Source organism: Megascapheus bottae, chromosome 2 (assembly GCF_031878675.1).
Source record: "Megascapheus bottae isolate mThoBot1 chromosome 2, mThoBot2.hap1, whole genome shotgun sequence".
Lineage (NCBI taxonomy): Eukaryota > Metazoa > Chordata > Mammalia > Rodentia > Geomyidae > Megascapheus > Megascapheus bottae.
In genome coordinates, this window is record NC_143510.1 from 86,499,483 (window position 1) to 86,524,680 (window position 25,198).

The 25,198-nt window shown below is 47.2% G+C and overlaps 2 protein-coding genes across 3 annotated transcripts in view; one reads left to right on the forward strand and one right to left on the reverse strand.

Moving 5' to 3' along the window:
• The window catches only part of Syn3 (synapsin III), a 358,286-nt gene that overhangs the window by 186,320 nt on the left and 146,768 nt on the right, over positions 1-25,198 (reverse strand). The gene's annotated exons all lie outside the window — the stretch shown is intronic.
• The window catches only part of Timp3 (TIMP metallopeptidase inhibitor 3), a 49,937-nt gene continuing 28,945 nt past the window's right edge, over positions 4,207-25,198 (forward strand). The window contains exon 1 of the mRNA XM_090328586.1: positions 4,207-4,603. Within this exon, the coding sequence (XP_090184712.1) occupies positions 4,483-4,603 (121 nt within the window). The 5' untranslated portion in view covers positions 4,207-4,482. The remainder of the gene's footprint in view (positions 4,604-25,198) is intronic.

Sequence of the window (25,198 nt, forward strand, 5' to 3'; positions counted from 1 at the left end):
CCAGGGGGAAAAAGGATTCCATGAGCTTTCAAAGGAGCTGCCCACCTGCCTGGCTAAACGCAGGGCAGAGAGTACCCATCACTGGATTCATTCTATCAGCACTCTGAACTCCCTTACCAATGCTCCTACCTTCTTCTCAAGTTCAGGCATGGGAAAAGATAGGTAAGCAATGACATTACAGACAGCTAAGTGTTGCCAAAGAAGGAAATGCAGGATGTTATTATGAATACACACGGATGGAAAGGAACCAGAAAAGGCTTCCTGCAGGAAGGGGCCTAAAGCTAAGATCTGCAGGGCACACAAGAGTCCAATAAGGGTTAGAGGCAAACAGACTTTGAATCCAAGAAGCAAACAGACAGATGAGTAAGTACCCCCGCCCCGAAAGAGATTTTTTAATGTATCTCTTCCCAGAGTATGCATAAGCATATTTTCAAAAGATATTAGGTAGTAATTTAGAAAAAGGAAAATAAACAAATAAGCACACCAGAGACAACCTCTGAAGAGCACAGCAGTGTATTTGTGCTGTACTGATTAGCAGTGATGGCTCTGTGGTCATTTGAGTCTGTGATCCTGATAGAGAACCGTTTTGTCAGAGTAAGAATACTAAGGGACTCCAAGATGCATTTGTTTATAGGACTGAAAAGTGAACCCATGATCTAGGGATGGTTAGGATTTTCAAGACCAGAGCAGAAGCAGTAGGTCACAGGGCAGAGCCATACATGTGACAGAGCCAGGAGCCAGATAAGAAGTCAAAGTCTGCAACACAGTCTTGGCTCTGCGACAGGCTAGTGGTGACACTTCAGTGACATTCATCCCAGTCTTATTTTTCTTACCTATAACATGAGGATGGGTAGGTAATCTTTTAAGAGTATATAAAAATAAATCTCCTATAAGGGCCAGGGGTGGTGGTTCATGCCTGTAATTCCAGATACCCAGGAAGTATAGGTAGGATGATTGTGGTCCAAGGTCTCTGAGCACAAACATGAGATGCTAAAATAGCTAGCGCACCAAAGGGCTGAAGGCATGGCACAAGTGACACAACATCTGCCTAACAAGCATGGGGTCTTGAGTTCGAATCCCAGTACTGCCCCCACTCCACATTTCTACAGATCTTAACATCTATTAGATACACAAAAGGTGAACATGGTCTCACCTTTTCTAGAAATGTTCCAGCCAAGGGAATACAGTCTGGAAGGTAGTGGACACAGTCCGCCTCTTCACAGTGGACTAAATATATAAATCTACCATTGTTCTTACATGCCCAAAGCTCTCAGGAGAAATGGTATCTGCACTCTTACCTGAGCTCCAGGTGTGCTCCATTTAGCATTTATTAGACCCCATAATTTTCCTACTGTCCAGACTGATAACTTCAAGGCCTTCATACTGTAGAGACACACAGAGAGCCTCTTGATTCTGTTCCTCAGGGTTGGACTGAACTGACCTCATGGAGGTCAGGGGGCCACCTTAGCTCAGGTGGAAAGGAGAACTTCCCAACAGAAAGAAGTTCGCTGAGCTCCACAAATGTATTTGGACCAACTTAGGAGAGGGATAAACCGAAAGTTAATTTCATGACCTAAACAAACAATTTTTATGGACTGGAATCCAACCTCTCAAATAATTTCAGAAGCCATCGACCTGGTGCTCCTGTTCCAGGCTAGGCTTTCTCCATGGGAAGAAAAATATTGGACAAAACTGTAATGTGAAAAGAACAAGAGAGGACCTCCATCACGTAAGATGCTTATCCAAAGTGGATTTGGTCTGGCAAGGCTTATAAAACCTTCCACATGACTGGTACTGTGCAAGTTTTAGAGACTCTCTCAAATCCCACTAAGTATGTCCTCATTCGACCTGCTTTGCCAGTGTGCCCACCACTCAGGGCTCAAAAGGGTGACAGCCCTCCCCCTCAAAGCCTCCTATTTGATTCTCTCCCAAACAGTAGGCCCATATATCTCAGGCCTCAATATATTTCTAGTATGGCTGGAGAAATAGCATAACCAGATCCCATCAGACAAGGGATGTATGTAGAGCTAGAAAAATATTGAGAGATGGGGAAAAGCTCTGTGGGGTGGACTATAGTTAAGAGAAGGTCTGAAGAGCTGGATGGGCTGGGGGAAGATTGATTCAGAAACTTTGATTCCTTTCTTAAGGCTAATATGTGAAGGGGGCAACAGGAACTTAATTGGAAGAACTTGCTTGGAAGCACTAGAGATTAAAAAGTTCAAGGCCATCCTGGGCTACACAGCAAGTTCAAGGCCAGCATGGGCTCTATAGGGAGACATCGACATCATCATCATCATCATCATCATCATCATCAACAACAACAACACTAGCAAAACACACCACCAACAGCAAAAACAAAGTGTTGTTGGAAATACCAACTCCCACTGCATTTTCCACCCAAATGTCTCTGACTGGCAAACAGAGGGGTTTCCGAGAAGAGAAACAAGCCTTTTCCCCCAATCCTTGCTTGTTTGTTTGTTCCAAACATTCAGTGTTTCTACAGAAAAAACATTCATGTCCCCTTTCAAACAGATGGGGGCAGAGAAAGTGTAGGAGAGAAAAGATCTCCACTGCAAAAGGACATTTGTACAGTTAGATTTTACTCTAAGTCCAGGGAGAGTAAGGCCTGTCTTGAGAAAGGGCAGCAGAGAGGGGTGAGTGGAGCTCCCCATTTTCCCCATCCAGAATGCACACATGATGCCAGTACTTGCTTTTCTTACGTGGGGTTATTGTGAAATATTCATGTGATGTATGGAACCTTGCTGGAACAAGCCTATGGCAGAAACAGGATGTAATTTAATAATCCATATGGTAATATTATTATTCACAATTACCTGTTACAGCTAATTCATTTAGACTCTTGGATAGTTCCCAGGATCTAGTTGAACTTGGATTAGTTCACCTCATATTCCTTCCTGAAGGATGGAGGCTAACCTACCACTGGGTAGAGCTACCTCTTGCCTTTTCTTCCTTTCCCTCCCTTACTTCCCTCTTTGTCTTTCTTTCTTGTACTGGGGCTTGAACTCATGGCCTAAACTGTCCTTGGCTTTTCTCAAGGTAAGCGCTCTAAAATTTGAGCCACAGTACCCCTTCTGGCTTTTTCTATGTATGTGGTACTGAGGAATGGAACCTAGGGCATTGTACAGGATAGGCAAACTACTCAATCATTAGGCCAAGCTCCCAGCCCAATAATCTGGCTTTTTGGTGGTTAACTGGAGATAAAAGTCTCATGGACTTTCCTGCCAGAGTTGGTTTGAAACTTTGATCCAAAGATCTCAGCCTCCTGAGTAGCCAGGATTACCGGCCTGAGCCACTGGCCCCAGACTACTTTTTGGTCTTCAGGTAAGCCCAGGGACTTTGCGCTTGCTGTTCTCCCCGCAGACTGCTCACAGGGCTGATGGATCCTTCCTGGCCTCCCCTCAGTCAAGAGGACCATCCTCCTTTTACTACCCCGAGGAAAACAGCGCTCTCCCACTCCGTTTCTAATCTCTGTCTTCGTTCTGGTTTGTTCATCACACTTAGTCTAGTGGAAAATTGCCCTGAGCCCATGGGACTTTCCAGGGTAACTGGAGTTCTGTCTCGTTTACAGTGTTTGTTGAATGAATTCACAACTCCTTTTGCCCCAGGGACAATTTCTCCAGGCAGACAGCTTCCTTTGGGGGTGGGAGAAGAACGAGAGAAAAAGTGAGAAAGAGAGAAAGATGTCACCTATCTGGGCCTTTCCCCTCTGCCCCTGCTCTCATCAGGAAATGTGAGGGGTAGCCCCTCACCCAGCTGGGCCAAAGGACTCTGGAGGACCTCTGAGAGCAGAAGGGGGTCTTGGTGGGGTACAGGGTGGGTGCAGGCTGACTCTGATTGGGCAAGATGGGTTTGGAGAGAGGATGTAGGCCAGAGAGGGGGCACGCGGTGCCCCTGGAGAGGGGTGGTCTCCTCCAATGTGGCAGCGGCTGGGGCTCCCTCGGGGCGCGCCCAGCCCACCCACTCGCGTGCCCAAGGCTGCTTTATTCCCTATAAGGAGTTGAACGGTCCGGGCCGGCCCCGCCCTCAGCCACGCCCCCGGCCACGCCCCCTCCTGGAGTCCGATGAGGTCATGCGGCTCTGCCATTGGTCGGAGGGGCGGCCCTGGAGCGCCCGCGGGGGCGGTGCCCGGGAGCCCCGCGCTATAAAAGCTCGCTTGGCGAGGGGCGGGCAGCTGGCCGGCTGCGAGCGCCTGGGCTGCCGCTCCGTTCCCGCTCCTTCTCTCTCGCCCGCACGCTAGAGTCGTGTGCCCGCTCCCAGGCAGCCTCGCCGCGCCCCACCCCGTCCCGCTGGGCACTTGGAGGGCAGCGCGCCCCAGGCCAAAGTTTCCCTCCACCCACCCGGCGACCTCGGGCTGCAGCGGCCCCGCCTGCCCCGCGGCTCACGGGCGACAACTTCGGAGGAGGCGATCGATCGGCGGCGGCGCTCGGTCCTGCAGCGGTAGCAGCGGCGGCGGCGGCGGCGATGACTCCCTGGCTCGGGCTCGTCGTGCTCCTGGCTGGCTGGAGCCTGGGGGACTGGGGTGCCGAGGCGTGCACGTGCTCGCCCAGCCACCCCCAGGACGCCTTCTGCAACTCCGACATCGGTAAGCGCTCCAGGGGCCCCGGGGGGCAGCCAGACCCGGGCCGCGGACCCGGGCTGCCGACCCCGACTCGGTTTCCAGCAGAGGAAACGCGTCGTGGACCTCTGGCAGTCTTGGTGGGGTCGGGGGGGGGGCGGGAAGTGGGATCCCCTCTGCTTCTTTTGACATCTGGAAAATGTCCCCATGTACTATTGAGGAGGTTTGGGGGGGGTGGGAGAGGGTTCCTCAAAACTGGAATGTTGACTGAAGTGTTGGGATCTTTAAGTACTTAAAAGAAAAAAAGTTGCTAGTCCTGTGCAGGAAGAGTTACAGTTGCAAGTTTTCTTAAAAGTTTTCTTACAAGAAAACTTGTAAGTTTTATACGTTTGCACGATCTATTCCCTTGAAGTTTATTCTTTTGCTGGAGACCCAACCCCCTCAGCAGCCTTTCTACAAGAGTGTTAACCAGGCTTCTTGCGATGGTCTCTTGGGTGGAGGTAAGAAGGGGGAGGAGGAGGAGGAGAAAGCTGTGGATCTGACTCTGCCTGTGGAGGAATTGTGGGCTCTGCGTGTGTGTGTGTGTGTGTGTGTGTGTGTGTGTGAGAGAGAGAGAGAGAGAGAGAGAGAGAGAGAGAGAGAGAGAGAGAGAGAGAGAGAGAGAGAGTGTTTATTGCATAGCTGTGAAAATTCACAAGAAGAAGGATGTGTGGGGATGGGGGTGGGGGTACAGAGGTAGAAAATCATTTGTCACCCAAAGAACAAAAATGTCAAGGGTGGTATGGTGACAGTTCCAAAGTGGACTTGATTAGAAACTAAGAAAGAAGCCAAACTAAAGCTAGCTTTAATGGAAGGCTCTTTAGGCTCTTTATTTATTCACTTTTTTAATATGGCGTGTCCTGGGGTGGGGGGGATTTGTTTGGGAGTATTAGGGACATTTGTGCTTGGTCCAGAATTTCTGTTGTGTGTGTGTGTGTCAGGAGGAGGGGTGGTGGTGGTGGTGGTGTGGTAGATGGGACACAGTCTAGCCACGCTCTGCCAGTGTCGATTCAGAGGTGAAGAATGAAGCGTGTGTGTGTGTGTGTGTGTGTGTGTGTGTGTGTGTGTGTGTGTGTGTTAACTATGGTCATAAAGGGAAGGAAATTTTCCACTGGGTCTTGGGCGAGGGACTCAGCAAGTGTGGTGAGGAGCGGGGAGGAGGTCAGAGCTGGCAGGGGGAGCAGCTGAGGTTGGGAGGGGCACTGGCTGATGGGCTAGGCCAGTCGAGGAGAAATCAAAGGGGTGGCTGTGGTGACTAGGTCAGTCCAAGCTGGCAGCTGAGGGTGTTTGTGTGACCTGGGGTCACCCTTGTTAGAGATTTCCTGAGACCACCCTCCTCCCCCCAGGCACACCCTTCCCTGTACCCCGCGGAGCTTGGTTGGTTCCTGGCTTTGTGGATTGCCTAGAAGGATCTTTTGGGTTACCTCAGGCTTGGGAAGGTCCTTTCCCTCTTCTGTGGATGCCTCCACCCAAATCCCACTTGGCCTTTTCCTCCTCAGTTGGTGACATTCTAGATGGCTTTGGGCTGCAGTTCTGATTTTGCTCAGCCAGGCTCACATGAATGGATCGGAAGCTAGCAGGTGGAAGACTGTGGGCACCACAGCCCAAGTCCATCTCTGCCTGAGAGTGGCCTGGGTGCCCTGGGGGCTTTGCCATGCTTGTTGAGGGGGGAGGGACCTCCTCCTCCTTGCCCGGTGCCCTTTGCTTAGAGGTTCCACCTTGGAAGTCTACCAAGAAAGCCTAGAACTAGGAGTCAGTGGACCGGGCTTCCAGTGGGGGCTTCTGGGACTCAGCTAAATGCTTACGTTTTTTTTTTCTGTATAGGTTCTACTGGGGGTCTGGAATGCTGCAGTTTCCTGACATTTCTGTGATGTACCCAAGAAATAACTCTTTTCTCCCTCTTAATAAACTTCCCAGAGGAAAGTTATTAAGAAGTATCCAAACCTCAGAACATTGTGTTGGGGTGGACAGGGGAGAGGGGACAATAACTCAGAAATGAAAACAAAATCCTCCATGCTCTGGCACGGATCCAAATTTGCCGGGCCCGGGTTTGGTGCATGCACTAGTGGCAGGGATGAGATAATGCTTTTAAAAATGGGAGGTGTGGGTGTGGGCCTGGGCTTGTTGACCTCCTGCAGCCTCCACCCACTGCAGCCATTCCTGCCTCACAGCAGCAGGCACCCTATTGCCTCCAGCAGGTGGCTCCAAACTGTCCCTGCTCAGAGCCTTTTTCCTTTCCAGTCTGGCTTGAAGTTCTGTCTGTAATCTCAAAAGGAAAAAGAAAAAGAAAAAGGAAAAAAAAAGCCTGGATCTTACCAGTCAACGCTGAGGCCCACTTCAAGGTCTTCAAGGTCACAGGACAGCCTACCACTGTCCTATTCTAGAACCTTTCTGGTTGTTTTCTCTTCCTGGCTGGGTGCTATGTTGCCAGGAAAGATCCAGAACCCCTGGCTTGGCTCTACCTCCCCTTCCCCCTTCCCCAGCTGCCTAACCTCTCCTGTCTCCTTATCCACAGGTATCTTTTTTTCCCCCTTTCTTCTCCAAAGCCCAGGGGACCAGAACAGCCTTTGGGGTGAGGCGGAGTTAATAGGTGTTTCTATGGCAACTCTGGGCCTTGCACCCTAACGAAGGGTTTAGGAGAAGAATAAACTACATGCCAGCTTAGAAAAAGCACTGTGGGGTAAAGAAAGGAGCTCAGCAGCAGCCAGGACATCTGTGGTCCCCTCCCTACTGCCTGGGGCCTCACAGGTCTTTGACTCTGGAGGGACAGAAGGAGCTCACTGGAATTGGAATGGAGGTGGACTTGGCCAGGCAAACCTGCTCTGGCAGCTCTATCCATCTCAGGAAGGGACAGGCAGTGCCAAGGGCTTGCTAAAAGTGTGTGTGTGTGTGTGTGTGTGTGTGTGTTTCTGCAGTGAGTGTGGAGTTTATGGTGATGCTTGCTTCCAGGGAGCAGTGAGAATGGAGCAGTGGGAATGGAGGCTCCGGGCTGGTTGTCTCTGAGCCTGCAGGGCACTTGAGGCTTTGCTTGGGAGACCAATGGCTGCTAGCCCTGTGGGATAGCCCTGGCTATCTGACTTGTGGGTTTTTTCTTTTCTTTTTTGAGGTGCCAGTTCTGGGGCTTGAACTCAGGATCTGGGCCTTGTTTCTTAGTGTTTCTGCTCAAAGCTGGCACTTTAGAATTTGAGTCACATCTCCCTTTTGGCTTTTTGCTGATTCATTGGAGGTAAGAGTCTCATGAACTTTCCTGCCTTGGCTTCGAATCTCAGTCCTCAGATCTTAGCCTCCTGAATGACTAGGGTTACAATTGTGAGTAGCCAGTGCCTGGCTCTGAATTGTTTTGACAGGAGCCCCTGCCAGCGGATTCCTTCAAGATCAGATCTGAGATTGCAGTTGTTGCCAAGAGGCCCCTTTTGAAGAGACCAAACCCATTCCCAATCTCACAGTCAAGTCTTGACACTGGGCTTTGTCACTACTGGAAAATAAGGGGTTATGTGGGAAAGAGGAGCCAGCTACTGGATAGGGGAAGGGCACCCAAGCTCCTTAACACCTTGGGACTCTTGGAAAGAGAAGGGCTACTTTTGGATCAGAGGAGAGAAAGGACATCTCTCAGGCCTCTTCTGGGCATAAGTCTTTCACATTCTATCTATGAGGGATCTTTAAGAGTAGGTAATGGCACCCATTTTTCACACGGAAATATTGAGGCTGAAAGAGAAGATGCTTATCCAAAGCTAACATGTCTTGGGGCTCTAAGACTATCTTTGTCTAGTAAGGACAGTTGCCAGAGGAGCTACCCAGTCTGTGTAATAGAGGGCCAGGGAGGAAAGCCGGGGTAGAGGGGTCCTCCCTGGAGAAGCTGCCCCTCTGACAGTTCTGTGTCCCTTTCACACACCCAGGACAGATAAGGCTAGAAAGTGGCAGGGAAGGAGCTCTGGGGGACAGATTTTTTGTTTGTTTTGCTGGAACAGCAGGAGCCATTCAGCACCACTGCTGAATGGCACATTCCAACAGGTTCATTAATGAAAAACAAAAACAACAACACAATTCTTCTTTGCCTTTAGCTTTTACCATTCTAGCCAGTATGGACAACGAGGCCCCTTCTTCCAGCCTTTGTTATAGTCAACTCCTGGGTGGCCTGGAGAGGCAGTGTGAGGTGGTGGAAAGGCCATGGGGAGGGCAGAGATTGGCTCAGATCCTTTCTATTCTGCTTGTTGGCTCATACGCTTAGGCACATTAGTGGATGTCATTAAGCTTTAACTTACCCTCTTTATACAATGGCATGAATAATTTGTACCACTGTGGATCTTTTCTCTTCATGTTTTTAAAATTACAAGTGTATGTGAATATATTGTATGTACATGTACCTATCCATCCGTCGACCAGTCTATCTATCCATCCATCCATCCATCCTTCCATCATCTCTCTCACTACCTACTTGTCCATTTTCATTCTTTCTCTCTCCTTCTCTGTCTCTTCCTCCCTCTTCCCCCTCCCCTCCTCTGCTTTCTCTGCATTCCACACCCAACCCATACTCACCTTACCTCGACTGAAAATCAGAGAATCCCTTTTTGATCATTGCCTCTAATTCTAGTCCCATCTCAACATCTTTTCCTCTAAATCCCATCTCAATACATTTATAACCATAGAAAATGCATAGCACCTTCCCCCTTAGAAGCTTGAATGGTACAACACTACAAATAATGTTAGGAGGTACAAATACTACATATACTATCCTGCCACTTTTCATTCAACAACTTGCAAAAGAGGTATTACTCAGTTAACATATGTGTAAGTCTACTTTGTTTTCTCATGTACAGAATTCTATAGGGTTATAGTATTTAAAGCTCACAAAAGAGTACAGAATGGCTATACCATTCTATCTAATTACTATGCATTAGTTTACTTAATTTTCTTAATCTAGGAGGCAGGGATATTATTGTCATCTCTTCTTTACATCTGGGGAAACTGAGACTCAGAAAAATTAGATCACTTGTTCCAAGTTATCCAGTGGGTAGGAAGCAGAATCTGCATTTTTTACCAGTCCTGGGCTTGGACTCAGGGCCTGAGCACTGTCTTTGGGTTTTTTCCTCAAGGATAGAGCTCTACCACTTGAGCCTCAGCACCATTTCTGGGTTTTTTTTTATGTATGTGGTACCGAGAGATCGAACCCATGCATGCTAGGCAAGTACTCTACCACTAGGCCAAACTCCCAGCCCTCAAAGTCTGCATTTTTTAACTAATGTTGCCTAGCTTTGAAATATATCCACCTGCTATCCTTTATATTTTACTGTATCCTATCATATAGGTTTAGTATCCTATTATATAATGATTTGCTGCCTTTCTAAGTATACTATAACTTCTTTAGCCTCCCCTTACAGATGGACATCTAAGTTTCTAACAATGTATAGTCCTTACATGAGCACAGGAACAAACAGCCATTGTGCTGTCCCATTGTTCCTGTGTTTAGCTATTTTCCCTATGGCAAAGATGCCATTGGAATTTCTAGACATAAGGGTATGTGCACTTCACATTTTAGTAGTTCCAGTCAGTTTATTACTCTCCAGATGGGTTGTGCTGACAGTTCCTTTCAGATATACATCATAGAGGGATGGAGGACTATGAGAGTCCAGTGCTTGAGTTAACTGCCAGCCTTCTCTCAAATAGGAAAACAATTTAGGATTTTTATTGACTTTCCTGAGGATTTTTTCTCTTCTTGTTTATTTATGCCTTTGTTTCTTTGAAAGGGAGCAAAATAAGAGGCCATTTAAGTCCAAGCTAATGGGATTCTTTTTATTTCAGACAGAGAGGGCCTAAGTGCCAGGTTTAAAAAATTTTAGCCTAGATCTTTGACTTGTTGAAGTTTTGGCCTGATTCAAAAGTTAGAGATGGTTTTATGCTATGCTTTTCATAATGAGCAGAAGGTGTTGTGTTGTACAAAGTTGTTTGACCTTGGGGTTTAGCATGAATGTCATGTCTAAAAATATATACATAAACACACATATACAGGGTTTTGCTTTCTGACTCAAAGATGTCAAGGATTCATTTCTTTAACCAAGCCCCCTCCCTGTGTCACTAGTTGCTTAGATGGGAATGACAGAATGGTGTGAGGATGGTGCTAGACTTCCAAGGCTGAGGCAGGGTCAGGGCCAACCCAGGAAAGCTCTGGGTCACTTATGGGAGCTAGCTTAAGAGAGAATTCCACTGTCCTGTTTAAAATTCTTCAGCAGACTCTTGGGGGTAAAGAGTCTGGCATTTGCAAGAGCCAGAATGGACCACACCTACCTTTTCTTTCCTGATTTCATAGGCTCCTTCTGGCTCTGGCCCGTGTCCTGCCCTTGCTTTGTACCCTCTGCTTAGCTTCTCATTATTTCATCTCACTTGGTCACATTTCCTTGCTCACTGCTTGGCCTTGGTACAGAAGAACAATCACACTTGCCTCAATTTTAAACCTGCTCCAAGATACCATCTCTAGTCAAAGCCAGAGACTCTCAGGCTTCATGGGAAATTCCCAGAAGCCATCTTTCCTGGGCTGGAAACCAGATGTGTGAACCAGGGGAAAAGAGCTCAACCCTTGTGACTGGGGAGACACCTGCTTCATGGTCTCCGTTGCTTTGGTAAGTCTGGTTCTGTCTTTTTGGTAGATGCAATCATCTACTCTCCTCCCAGGGCAAGAAGTGAGGATTTCTACATTACCACTGTAGTCAGCCATCACCAAATACAATCATCAAGGTTCATTTATGATGCATCAGGCCTTGTACTAAAGTCCTTTCTCGTCCATCAGTCATCAAAGACCTGCTCTAGGGCTGAAGAAGTTTAATGATCTGCCTATGATGACACTATTAAGAAACAGTCTGCCTGGAATCTGAATGTGCTCAGTCTATCACCAAAACTTGTATTCTAAACCAGTCCCACATATAAATCAGGGAGTATTCTACCCTCTTTGCAAGTTCTGCCCAGTGGTCTTGGATTTCACTGTTTAGACTGCCCACTATGCTTCTCTGGGAGAGAGCCAGCCTTTCTAATACCTGCCTACCCTGTTGCCTTCCATTTTGTGATTTGTCATCCAGTTCTGAGATCCTGAGAAACCAAGTCCCACACATCTTATGTCTGACTCCTTGTCCAGTGCTCTTGCTTCTGATTGAGCCATTGCCTGCCTCTTTAAAACAAAGCAGCATCTTTAGAAGAACAAACTTGCCCATCCAATGCATTCCAGCACAGTTTCACAAGTTGAGTGTTGGAAACTGGATTACTAACAAATAAGCTGGCATGGTAGTTTATGTCTGTAATCCTAGAGACTTGGAAGGCAGAGATTGGGAAGGGTGGGTTTGAGGGAAGGCTTGGCCAAATGTTAGCAAGATTCCATCTCAACCATTAAAAGTTAGGTGTGGTGGCACATGCCTGGCATCTTAGCTATGTGGAAAGCACAACTAGAAGAATGGTAGTCTAGGCCAGTCCAGACAAGAGCACAAGACCCAACCTGGGGGAAAAACACAAAAAACTAAAGCAGAAAGTACTGGGTACATGGCTCAAGTAGTAGAACATTGTCAGGTATGATACCCTAGCCTCAGTCACTAGTTAATGAAAAACAAACAAGCTGGGTGCCCCGTAGCTCACGCCTATAATCCTAGCTGCTCAGGAGGCTGAGATCTGAAAATCCTGGTTCAAAGCTAGCCTGGGTAGGAAAGTCTCTGAAACTCTTATCTCTAGTAAACTACTCAGAACAAGCCAGAAGTAGTGCTGTGGCTCAAGTGGTAGAGCACTAGCCTTGAGTACACCCAACAATCTTCTCTGGGCATCTTCCTTGCCACCTCTGCTTATTACCACGGTGATGCCATCAGGGTTGGCAGAGGCTGTGGGAAACCCATGTGTCCTGTTGGGATGGATCCTCTTTCCTACATGTGACCTGGGCCTCATTTTCCTGTGTTCATCTCTCGGCTTCAGCAAGAGAAAGACTTAGTTCTCATTGAAAGGATTCACTAAATAGCATCTGACAGGAGTCCCAAGGCATCTATATCCAGCTGTAAAGGTCCTAAGAGGTCTTTCTTGCTCAGTTGCTAAAAAAACAAGTGTGTACAGCTGCAGAGAGGAGCTGGAAGAAGCCATTTGTGAGGCTGAGATGGTCTATCTGCCACAGAAAGGAACAGTTCATACACTGATTCATGCTCATGTAAACCTTATTACCTAGTCATGTGGCATCCAGACACAAGAGCCTTTTTTTTTTGGTCGGTTGTGAGGCTTGAACTCTGGGCCAGGGTGTTGTCCCTGAGCTCTTCAGCTCAAGGCTACTGCCCTACCCCTCAAGCCACAGTGCTACTTCTGGTTTTCTAGTGGTTAACTGGAGATAAGAGTTCATGGACTTTAGTGCCCAGGCTGGCTTTGAACCATGATCCTCAGATCTCAGCCTTCTGAGTAGCCAGGTTTGCAGGCATGAGCCACCGTGCCCAGCTTACACAAGAGACTTTATAGAGTGTTGCCCTCCAGGCTTGCACTTCTGGCTTGTATGTAGGCAAGGGAAGGAAAACTATGTGCTTTTGCTTTGGTCTCAGAGAGCCAAATCCTGGTTCATAGCTAGCCAGGATAGGAAAGTCATTCCTGGATGATGGAGGGGATGGGGGCTAGGAAGACAGAGGTATATTGGTAGGGGGCTTCTGAGTATAGCAAACTTCTGGGACCAGAGATGTTCAGTATTATCAAGCAGTTTTATCTCTTCCAAGCCTACTCTGACTAGCTGCCTACAAAGAAAGGCTTTTCATTCAGAACTTCCAGGGTTTCTTCAATCCCTGGATTGCAGCATGGGAAATGCAAGACCTGCCAGGTGGATTTGTCTCCTTGAATACACGGTTGCATGACCAGAGGTACATTGCTTATGGGCGTGCGTGCGTGCGTGCGTGCGTGTGTGTATGTGTGTACCTGTTAGGAAGGGCTAGGTGCTGTTTCTGAGACTCCTGTGCTCAAGGGTAGCGCTGAATCACTTGAGCCGCAGTACCACTTCCAGCTTTTTCTGAGTAGTTTATTGGTGATAAGAGTCTCACGGACTTTTATGCCCAGGTTGGCTTTGAACCATGATCATCAGCTTCCTGAGTAGCTAGGTTTACAGGCGTGAGCTACTGGTGCTCATTGAGGGATGCCTTTTGCTTTTGACTCTAACATCATGGATATCCTTACAGACTTCTAGATTTGGAAAGTCGGTAGCTTCTGTGAGCTCTGCTCCAGCTAGGAAGTTCTTTGTCCTTCGTTATCTCATTTGTGAAAAGAGAATAGATTGCATATTTCCATCATGTTGGTGATTGCATGAAAGAATTCATGGAAAAAGATACAGAATCTGCCACACAAGCATTAGCTATCATGAGTAGTGTTAGATAGCAGAAATGATATTCTCTCTTTACTTTGGGTGCAGAAATACGACTGTTAGGGTTGAAGAGACGACCCCAGTCCAGGGAAATCCCACTTTGTCCTCCAGGACTCAGGAACAAATAACATAGTTCTTTCCCTATTCTGAGTTTCCCAGAGTTCACAAACCTTTACACTGTAGTCTTAAGTCCCAATGTGATCATCTGATTTGATGACTACCACATCCAAACAAGAAGCAGAGGGGAGTGTGTGTGTGTGGTTAGGGGATTGTTCTCATGGAATGCTGTCTTCATTCCGTTTGGGTGTGGCATGATGGCTCAGCCCTACAGCTGATGCATGGATTGGAACTCAGAACTTCTGAGTACAAACCCACTGTTCTTCAAGGATCTGGTGCCGTCTTCCTGTCCTTAGCACATTTACCTCTGATAGGCAAGATATGCAGGGAGCCAAGTGGAGGGAACTCCAGAAGTGACTGGTGATATCCAGCATGGATGGCCAGTTGGCACTACCTGTCCTCATCTCTTCTCAAGCACAGGAGATGGAAGGTCATGTACTGAGAGGGAGCAAGCCTCCCTGGAGGAGACAAACTATATTTCAAGCTCCGGTGACTCTGTAATCACGACTGTCTCTGTGGTGTGCATAAAGTTTTTCTTGTCACATATATTTTACTGGCAGCCTGCTATATATATGTCAAGTGTTTCTGGCTGTAGTCTCCCTTGGAAATCCCTCTCTGTTGTAGCAGAATAACCTTTGCCTACAATTGCCAGTGATTCTCTTTAGGAGGTCACGTCATTAGAAATGCTATCTATTAAGACCAGAGCCAGGACTGCTGTGGCAGTGAATGTAGATGAGGATTCTGACTAAACGAAATCTCTGATAAGCTGAGATGCTTCATTAGATGACTTGTGTGGCCACCAGACTTGCGGTTGGAGCAGATCTGGCTTATCATGCAACTAGCAACCATGCAGACCTAGTCAGTGGCTGGAGTTCATGGTCAAGGACACTTTAGCATCTGTGATTAACTGTGGGAGCCCTGGTAACCCCATTATAGAAGCTGATGGGAGTCAGGCTCATCAAAATGAATTCTGTCTATCCCTTCACTTTAATGGAGCACTTCCTTATTCCACAGATCTAGTTAATAGCTAGGTGTGGACACATTCTATAGCTGAGCTGACTCCTCTCATGGAAGAAGATGATGTTGGACCAAGGGCCTTTAGTTAAGACACCACCCATGATCTGATGGAACCCTTGCTCACTTGCATGCGGAGAGGGTTTGGAAGACCTGACTGAAACACATGGCTCTCTGTCCAGTCACAATCTCCTCTCCTCCCCAGTACGGGACAGTAATCCCCAGAGATTTCTGAGGATAAACAACCCACCCAAAGACAGAGATCTGAGATTCTGTGGGAGTGCAGTTCTAAGCAAAGGAATACAGCAAAGGAATCCTTATCTCTGCAGTGGGCAGGTGGGTGTGAGCTGCATGGCACTCTTGGCTTGGGTTTCCTCAGCTGGCATCTTGGCCAGGCCACAAACCTATTTGACTATGGGGACCAGCCACGGAAGTTGAGTATTTCTATAATAAAGGTATTGGAATAATACTCATACACACATATACATATATATGTACATACATATATAATAAAATATGCGTGTGTGATTTCTTAGACTCTACTTTGAGGGGGATAAATGGGTGCTAAATTTTATTATCAGAGAAACAATAAGATATATGTCAAGGATAAGACCCAGAAGACCTTGTCAAGCAACTAGCAAGCATTATATTAGAGTTATGCAGGCAATAGGGAGTGGTGGAGATTGTGGTGAATTGGAGGAGTCCATGTCCCTTGCGAAGGGGACAGTTGCTATCTAGCTCTAGTCTGTCAGGATATAGGGCCAGTATTGCCATATTTCTGGATTCTTTGGATAAGCAAGAAATCCAAAATGTTAGTGTGAATCTTGGAGTCATGTAGTTGTCAATGCAATGAAAAAGGAATACGCATATGTGCCCGCACACGCGCACATGTCTCAGATCAAATATGTCCCTAGGTTAGATCCAAATGGGTTGCTAATTTTATGACATTGAGTCCAGGTAATAAGTTTCCTTTGGATTCTTGGATCTCTGACTGTGAACAAGGTCATTGCTGTTGTTGTAGTCAAAGCATAACAATGACTCCAGGGACTTTGCACCTTCTGTAGTTTCTGAAGTGGTTGAATACACAGATCCTGGACTGTCTAGCTCCAACCTTGGCCTCCTTAATTGCTGGCTGCATGGCTTGGGGAAGCAGCCCTTTCTTCTCTGTCTTGCTTTTCCTGCATGTGTCCAGTAGAGTCTCTCAACCTCACTAGGCTATGGGAGAATTTCTGTGATACTGGAAATAAAAAGGGTTGGCACATTGCCTGACATGTAGCAAGGGCTTGATAAATGCCAGCCATTATAGTATTATGGCTCAATATTCTTATCTCTCCCTACATGGAGCTGAGTCTTACTTGTTGCATGCAGTGGGTTGAGGATGTCTGAGAAAGAAAGACAGCTTTCCAGGCAACAGGAGACTTAGTTCTCTGTGTGTATATGTGTGTATTGGGGGTGGGGGGGACAGGGAGAGGGAGGGAGGGAGGGAGGGAGAGAGACAGAGACAGAGAGACACAAAGAGAGAAAGACAGACAGACAGAGACAGAGACAGAGACAGAGACAGAGACAGAGACAGAGAGCCAGCATTGGGCCAGCATATTAAACAGCAGTGGTTACCCTGGAAAATACAAGAGGCATCACCCATCCCATCCTAACAGAGGACAGGGAAGTCAGAAGATGTCTGGGAGACTGAGAGCAGAGATTTGGAGTTCAGGTGTTGAACTGGGTGCCAGTGCCACAGGGTACCCACGCAGCTTTGTGAATTTTGCTTCCTTGGACCCCTTTAAGCCTGAGGACATTCATGGAGTCTCCAAAGACCTAACGTCACATCTGTTAACATCTTGTTAACCTCTGGGTTTTATTTTGTTTAAAACACTAATTCAGATTCCTTCTGCTACCCTTTGAGAAGACATTCCTGTATAGCTCACAAGCAGAGAGGCAGAAAGGGAAAGAAACTCTAGACCTGCTCTGGCCAGGGGAAATAGCATGAGCCTTACATGCAGCTTTACATTTTCTCATAGTCAGTTTATTAAAGGTAAAAAAAGAGCACAGAATGAATTTTAACATTATATATAACCCAATATATCTGAAATACAGAAATTTTATTTACCATGTAATCAATTTAAAAATCCGTGGTGAGATTTGACATTGTATTTAAATCAAGTTTTGGAAATCTGGCATGTGTTCTATGCTCAGCCTAGCTGGGTTGTGTCTTTGGACATTTGCTAACTGGCATCTGGGCCAGAGTCACCATATTAACTGGGAGCACAAGCTAAGTGGCCTGGCTCTCCCCTCTTCCTGTTCTGTGATCTTCACACAAAGAGGGGAGAAGCTGGAGATATATTTGGGCCAACCAGACTCGGAGGCTACTGAATGCGGAAGGCTGGGCACTATGGTCTTGGGATAAACCAAGGTGTATACAGAGCTGGAATCCAAATCATAGCATTTGATCACATTTAACATACAGAGCCTTTATGCTGTACGTCTGCTTGTCTGTATGAATTACTATTCATGTTGTATCTCCTCAAACTGTCATTACTACCCCTCAGGAAACAAGGACTTTTATTTCCTCTGTGTGTGTGTGTGTGTGTGTGTGTGTGTGTGTGTGTGTGTGTTGGTACCAGAGCTTGAACTCAGGGCTTTGAAATCTTGGGGTCAGCTTTGTTTCTTATGGTTGGCACTCTAACTCTACCACTTGAGCCACACTTCCAGTGTGGCACTTATTATTTCTAATTTGAAGATGAAGAGATCAATATCTAGAGGAATTTAATATTAAAATAATAATAATTATCTATCTGTCTGTCTGTCTGTCTGTCTGTCTATCTATCTATCTGTTTGGTACCAGTTCTGGGGCTTGAACTCAGGGTCTGGGCCCTATCTCTTACCTTTTTCATGCTCAAAACTGGTGCTCTAACATTTGAGCCACACGTCCACTGTTAGCTTTTTGCTAGTGTCTCATGGGCATTTCTTCCTGGACTGACTTCCAACTGTGATTCACAGATCTCATCTTCTTGAGTAGATAGGATTACAGGGATGAGTCCCTGGGGTCCCACTTAACATTCATATTCACAAACCAGCTCTTCTAAGAACTTTATATGCATACATCCATACACCCTTCCATGTTAGGAATTATTATTGTGGTCCTGATTTTTCCACTTCACAGTGACAACACAGGTCGAGAGAGGCTATGCAATGTGGATAATACCTAGCTAATGAGTAGTGGCACCAAAGCGGGAACCCAGGCTCTGTCACATCATGTCCTGCTTGCATGCTGGCAGAGCTGGCATTTGAGCTGGGAGGTCTTCTCCCTGACCCCCTGTGCTTTCAGGTCACACTGTTTTTCATTCCCGTTCTGCTTCTCTGCACCCCTTCCTGAGAAAAACAGAGCAAAAGAACAGGGAAGGTCTGGCCGCTGGGACTGCTTAAAGAGTCCCAGCAAGGCAGGGACAATCTCTTGGATTGGCTGATTTCCAGGCTGCCCAGGAAGGCCAAATTCTTGGCGAAGCTAACCAAGCAGGGAGGGAAGGACACTTGTCCATTCTGCCTTCCTAGCTGGGCGAGGCTGGAGAGTGGTATGCGTCTAATTGCAGGAGGTGGTGGTGGCATGGATTAACACTCTCTAAATAGATGCTGGCAAACCAAGAATAGCTCTGCTGCCTGGAAATTGATGGGTAGGCCTGACCACAGGCCGTCACACTTAGTAGGTACTCAATAAAAGGGATGAACCCCAGAAACAAATAGAGAGAATGGGTCACAGGAGGAGCCCTTGCCCACTCACACTGTTCTCTGTGTTCAAAGCACTTCAGCTTGGGGTGATTCGGGCATTTATGAAGGCTGGAGACCTTGCAGTCTTCACCCATCTACTTCCGTTGTCATGGCACCAACCATTTTCTTGTATTTTGCAGTCAGGATATCAGGGGAAGGATGAGCTCCCTGGGGTAGTGTTTCCCTTATCTCTGACATGCTCTAGTCACCCTGACAGGGCAGGGGGATTCTTCGTTGCATGAAGACTTGACTATTCCTTAAAGATCTCAAGAGCCTCCTCATGTCCCATCAGGACCTGGGGGTCCTCTAGCCTGAAGCTCGGGGACCCCCCCCAGTGGTCTTCTGAGCCTTTGTTGAGAAGAGCAAAGGTGCTCTTCCCTGACAGATATCCAGCAGGCCCCATGAGAGGCCTCAGCTGAACTGTGAGGACAGAAGCAAAGGTTCCTGATAGGACGAGTGGTGCTAAAGTTCAGTGTTTCCCAGTAGTAGACCTACCCAGTGTTCTCCGGGAAGGCTGTACTCTTCGCCTAGTAAAGGCGAGGAGATGTACTCTTCGCCTAGTAAAGGCTCTGAAAAGTCCTGCTGGGTGGTAACTTGTTCATGACCTTGGTTAAGGCCGCTGTTTCCTAAACATACCTAGCCAAGGTGCTGATGTTTGCCAAGGAGACTGCTCAGATAGGGATCCCAAAGATCCTTCCTAGCCTTAAGGAATCCTTCCTGTGCCCAGAACTTGCTTTATAATCAGTCTGCTTGGATCCATTTTGATTTCTACCACTGTGCTAAAATACTTGAACAGGTCTACTTAATAGAAAAAGTTTAAGAGGTTCCAGCCCAGATGTATGAGGCTGTTGCTTTAGCTGTGGGGCAGCATAGTGTTCTATGGGGGGAGTGGAGATGGAGGGGCCCATCACCTCATAGTGCCTGGGAAACCATAAAAACAGGGAACAAGAAGCCAGTGCCCCAGAGTTCCCTTTGAGGGCATGACCTCAAGGACCTAAGACTTTCCTCCAGGTTCCACCTCTTAAAGGTTCCACCACCTTCAAGAAGGCCAAGCCTTTGGTGTGAGGGGAAGCATTGATGAGTCTAGCAGAGAGACTTTTAGAGGGACATGTGGAGTGGATCCTGGTTCCTTCATGATCTGAACTTCAGCCCTCATCTCTCTCATCTCACCACAGTCAGCATCATTCCCTGCCTAGGAATGCACGTGGAAATCTGATTGAAGCTACACATATAAGATTCCAAGAAATAGCCAGGTATTGGTGGCTCATGCTTATAATCCTAGCTCCTCAAAGAGGCTGCAATCTGAGGACCACAGTTAGAAGCCAACCTGAGAAGAAAAGTTTATGTGACTCTTAGATCCACTTAACCAGCAGAAAGTCAAAGTACACTAGTGCCTCAAATGGCCAAGCAGTAACCTTGAGTAAAAATGCCAAGCAAGAGCCTAAGATCCTGAGTCCAAGCCCCCTCCCCCCCAACCTCAGTACCACCACCATAAACATGTACACAAAGAAAACCAAAGACCTAAAAAGCAGAAAGGTATTCAAGATTTCATGATGCTTGGACACTGTCTCAAAAGCCATTAATTATCATGAGAACACCTGCCTTTGAGGGTCACTGAGCTGCTGCTGGCATTAAAACTAAAGAACAAACAAAACAACCAGCCTGACCCAGCTTGAACCAAAAGTATCTAAGAAGTAACGGCTCTGCCAATTCCGCAGGGGCTTGGGATATGAGGGTGGGTGCTCTGCCTCTGTCCACATGGGATTTAGGGCGGCCAATGGGGACTGTACTTCAGTGCACAATGTGAGATCCAGCATGGCCTAACACTCCACCCTGTGGGGCTGTCCAGGATGCTCATGTTTTTACCACAGGAGTCCCAGTGACAACAGCATGTGGAAAGGGGGAGCACCCCAAAGTACAGGGCAGTGGGCCTAGTTCTATGTTATTCCGGGTAAGTTGTTTCCTCAGGTCTCCCCCCCCCCCACTCTCATCTAAGTTTGAACTTGGGGCCTGGGCACTGGCCCTGAGCCTCTTAGTGCTCAGGGCTTAGCGCTCTACCACTTGAGTCACAGCACCACTTCTGGCTTTTTCTGAGTAGTTTACTGGAGATAAGATTCTCACAGACTTTTCTGCCCAGGTTGGCTTCAAGCTGTGATTCTCAGATCTCAGCCTCCTGAGTAGCTAGGATTACAGTTGTGAGCCACTGGTGCTTGGCTCTTAGAGGCCTCTTGATACTGAGAAAATTTGGGCTCTGTACATGTTGATCACCCAGATTAGCCTTCAGGATATTTAAGCAGATGTGGGAAGAAGAACAGAGAAGTGATGGTGACAGCAGAAGGTGGGATGTTTGACCCTACTTGCTCCAGAACAGGCCTCCTGCCTGTTTGCTCCTCCCTGCTCCCCCCCTCCAAGCTCCACAAGCTTCATAGTGAAAGCTGATGTCATTGAGCTAGACCCAGGAGGAAAATAGTCCCAGGATGAAAGAGTTCCTACCTGGGCCTGGAGCAGGTACAAGGTCTGGGTAGCTAGCAGTAGGTGGGACCAGAAGCCAGGAGGAACGTGGGCTGAGCTAGGCTGGAAGAGTTCCCTTTCGTGGGGCTTTGACTCCACAGTCCAGGCAGGCAGGCAGGCAATAGGTTCTAAGCCAGCAGGGCATTTGGCCCAGCTCCCCTCCCTCTCCCCACCCCCCTCCTTCCTAATTTCCTATTTCCTGCCTCCTCCTCCTCTGACATGGCTATAAATAACTGGCCTCTGGGCCCGGTATAGGTGACCCAGAGGAAAGCAGAGGGGATGGAGGTAGAGCTGGATCTTGCCGCTTGTAGGGGGAGGAAGAGAGGTCACAGGGTTTCAGATTGCTCAGGGGAATTTTGTTTTCTTATTTTTTTCCACTGGAGAGTGGGGAAGTGAAAGGCATGAGGAGGCCTGTCTTCTCAGCTCTGGCTGAGTTACACCTGCAAGGAACAGCCTCTCCGCTCCCTGCAGGACCCGGGGCCACAGGACTGGAAAGAGGCTTAGAGAGAAGCCATCTCAGGACACAGAGAGGACAGGGTTCCATGGCTGGCCATGGAACCAGGTTTCCATGGTGAAACCTGCTTCCCAAACCCCAGCCTGGCCCCAGGAAGAAGGCTGGATCTTCCTTCCCATGCCTCACCCTCAGCCACATCCTTGCTCGAGACCACCAGGTGAGGTCTTAAGGGGCCCTCTCCTCTCTGCAGTGTCCCATGGAGCTGTTGTACATGCCCAGTGTGCTGTGGGCACGTCTATTCTTTCAAATGAGGATTTACTGAGCACGTACTAGATCCTAATCACTGGAAAAAGCACCAAGATTACTAAGGGAGGGTCATGCCTCTATCCTCAAGGGGCTCAGGCCACTACTCTCAGTTGTTGTAGATGGTACCCCCATCTCTGCAGTTCTAGCTTGGATACTTCCAGAGGTATAATCAAGGGCTCACATTTTCTGGCACATTTTTTTTTGAAAGTTCAGAACACAAAAAAGAGGGCTTGTGTAGCAGCCAATGTATTGGCTTCCTTTGTGTATCCCATTGCTTGCCTGTCTCACCACTGTCATTGTTTCCTATTGTATCCATCATAGGGTTTTGGCTTTCTAAGAAACCCACTGACTATCTGTCTGTCTGCTTACCTATTCTGGTACTCAAAAGGATCAGGACCTTGAGGGTATGTTTTTGGTGGATGATGTAGGATGCTAAGATCAGAGGAACAGCTTTGTTTTTTTTCTTTTTCTGATCCACATAGTAATGTGGCCCAAGTACCACTCCTGACCCAGCGAGAGCTGAGAGGAGTTCACTCATGCTGCTCAGGCCATCTCTGTACCAAAGGCCATCATTGCAGTCCTTGGCATAACCATACTCTATTTCTCCAGTTTTTCCTCCTGTTGTGAGAGAGGTGTGTGTGTGTGTATGTGTGTGTGTGTGTGTGTGTGTGTGTGTGTGTGTGTGTATGTGTGTTCATTAGCACTAGTTTGTCTTACCATCTGCCCAACACCCATTCTACAACATCTCTAGTACCACCTGCGGTATGTCGCACCTGAGCCTGGAATTCAGGACCAAAGGGACCTCACTTATAGTGTCTTTTTTTTCTTTTGAGCTCTATTTGCTTTTGGATAGGAGAAGTTCTCAGAGTCAGCCTGGGATTTTATCCCAAATTATGCTTAGTTAGAACGTCTGGCTTCTGCAACATGCTTGCTTAGAGATGCTCAAGGGCCCAAGACCTGGTTACCTCGAGAATCCAGAGACTGAGGGAAGGTCTGGAGTATGGGATTTGTTCTGAGGTAGAGCATCACAGAAGTGCAGTCACCCCATGTGAAATCAAAGTCTATTGATGCGGTTCTTGGAAGGAGTACTTCTCCGAGACGAGAAGTACTGTTGGAATGACCATGAGGCTCAGCACATTTTGCCAGCTATTGCTAACGAATGCTCACAGTACTGATTTTATAGATGATCAAGGCTAAGGTTTCTAAGCCACCTATGAACAATCTGAGAAACTCAAGTCATCTCCTCACTCTCTCGGCCCTCATCACAGCACTAGAGAGAAAATTCCATACTTCTGAGCTGAAGAATCCTCTCAGTGCAGACATATGGAACTATCACTGTGAGATCTACTATGACGTATAATTAATGTGCATTAATAATTTGCATGAAAAAAGAAATCTTTCCAGTGCTGGCTTGGAAAGACAAGAGGATGAGACAAAGAGATGAGAGCTTCGAGAGAAACAGTCTTGAGGTTGAATCCCACTGGAGTTCAGGGAAATGTAAAATTCTGAGGTTGTTTTCTCAGCTCCCAAATGGAAAGGACTCCATTTATAATGCATGCCTGGCCAGTGGGGATGTGGATGGAGAGATGGCCACAGGGATTGATATTCTCAGTGAATGTGATGGACATGCATGCTCTTTGTTTTCTAATCCGGATGTGCAAGCTCTTTCTTCTGACCACAGAGATGTCCCCAGGGCTCTGCTTACACTGACAGAAGCTACAGAAGGCGGTAGATATTAGGGATACATTCATCATGGGCAGATCAAAGAAAGGTGAATGACCTCATGCATGGGGTCATTCAGGCTAGGTCTGAAATCATAGAAGTTCTCAAGAGGGAAGGACAAAACACATCAGAGAAGAGAAGCTCACTAACTGAGTCACCTGGATGGTTGGAGAGGGAGATCTAACCCCTAGTAGCTTCCAGTGGCTGAATTCCTAGGCCAGGTATTTACCATATGCCCTAGTCAGTAGAAGGAGGAGGGGCATTTCTGTAGTCAAAAAGAACCATGGATGGCTGCTGGCACTCAGATTGCCCACTTCTGTACCTGGAAGAAGTTGGAGCCCTTCCCATCTGTCCATCCTTTCTCTCACCTCCCAGTGGCTGGCTTTACCCATGGGCTGCTGTATTTGGGGATTTCCAGATGATGCTCTGGACTTGGCAGAACAGTGAGGGGAATCCTGGGATTTGGGTTTCTCACCCTCACAAGGTTGAGCCTCCCACTTATTCACAGGCAGCCGATGGAAGACAAGTGGCCCCCACCACACTCAGGAAGACAGTCTGGCCCTGCACACACAGAGCCCCCCCCCAAACACACATGTTCTTTAGTAGCAGCAATCATCCTTCTATGTGTTCAGTCCAAAGAAATAACTAGACAATGCTTAAATGCCTATTGTTTAAATGATGAGGTCTTTTTAAAAATACATATCAATGGGGAGGGGGAATGCTAGTCCCAGATGCGTTGTTTTGACTAGGAGCAACTAATTTCTCTAAAAAGATATGAATATTTATGTAGGTATACAGTTTTTTGCCTTCCTTTGTGCTGACTTCATATGTACACTTCATATGCATACATATATACATATTCTTTTTTAAGAAATTAAGCATATCTATGGCATATATATAAGCACGCACATATAATATACATATAATATCCATTATATATACATACATATGCATAGAGAAAAGTGTGACTGTCTGTCTACCCAAGTATTAACACTAGTTATTTTTGGGGTGTGGTATTTTGGATGATTTCAGTTTTGGCAAGTATTTAATGGAAAATAAAATTTCATAACAGTGACACATTACTTTCATAATCAGATGAATAAACAATGGTGTGCATAAGGGTCAAAAGTCCTGCGATGAGGAGCCAGCTCAGCCTGCCCTTGTTGGGATGCTCCCCGTGGCTTGTGGGAGGCTCTGACATCCTGTACTCACAGAGGTGAGCCCCCATTGCTCTTGTGGATCTGGAGCTGGGCTTCCATCCCTGAGGTACCTGCTGTAGGAGGGCCCTGTGTTTCTGTTGGAGTATGGGGCAGAGTATGTTTCCTGTGCTTCTCCATGAAATGTAAGG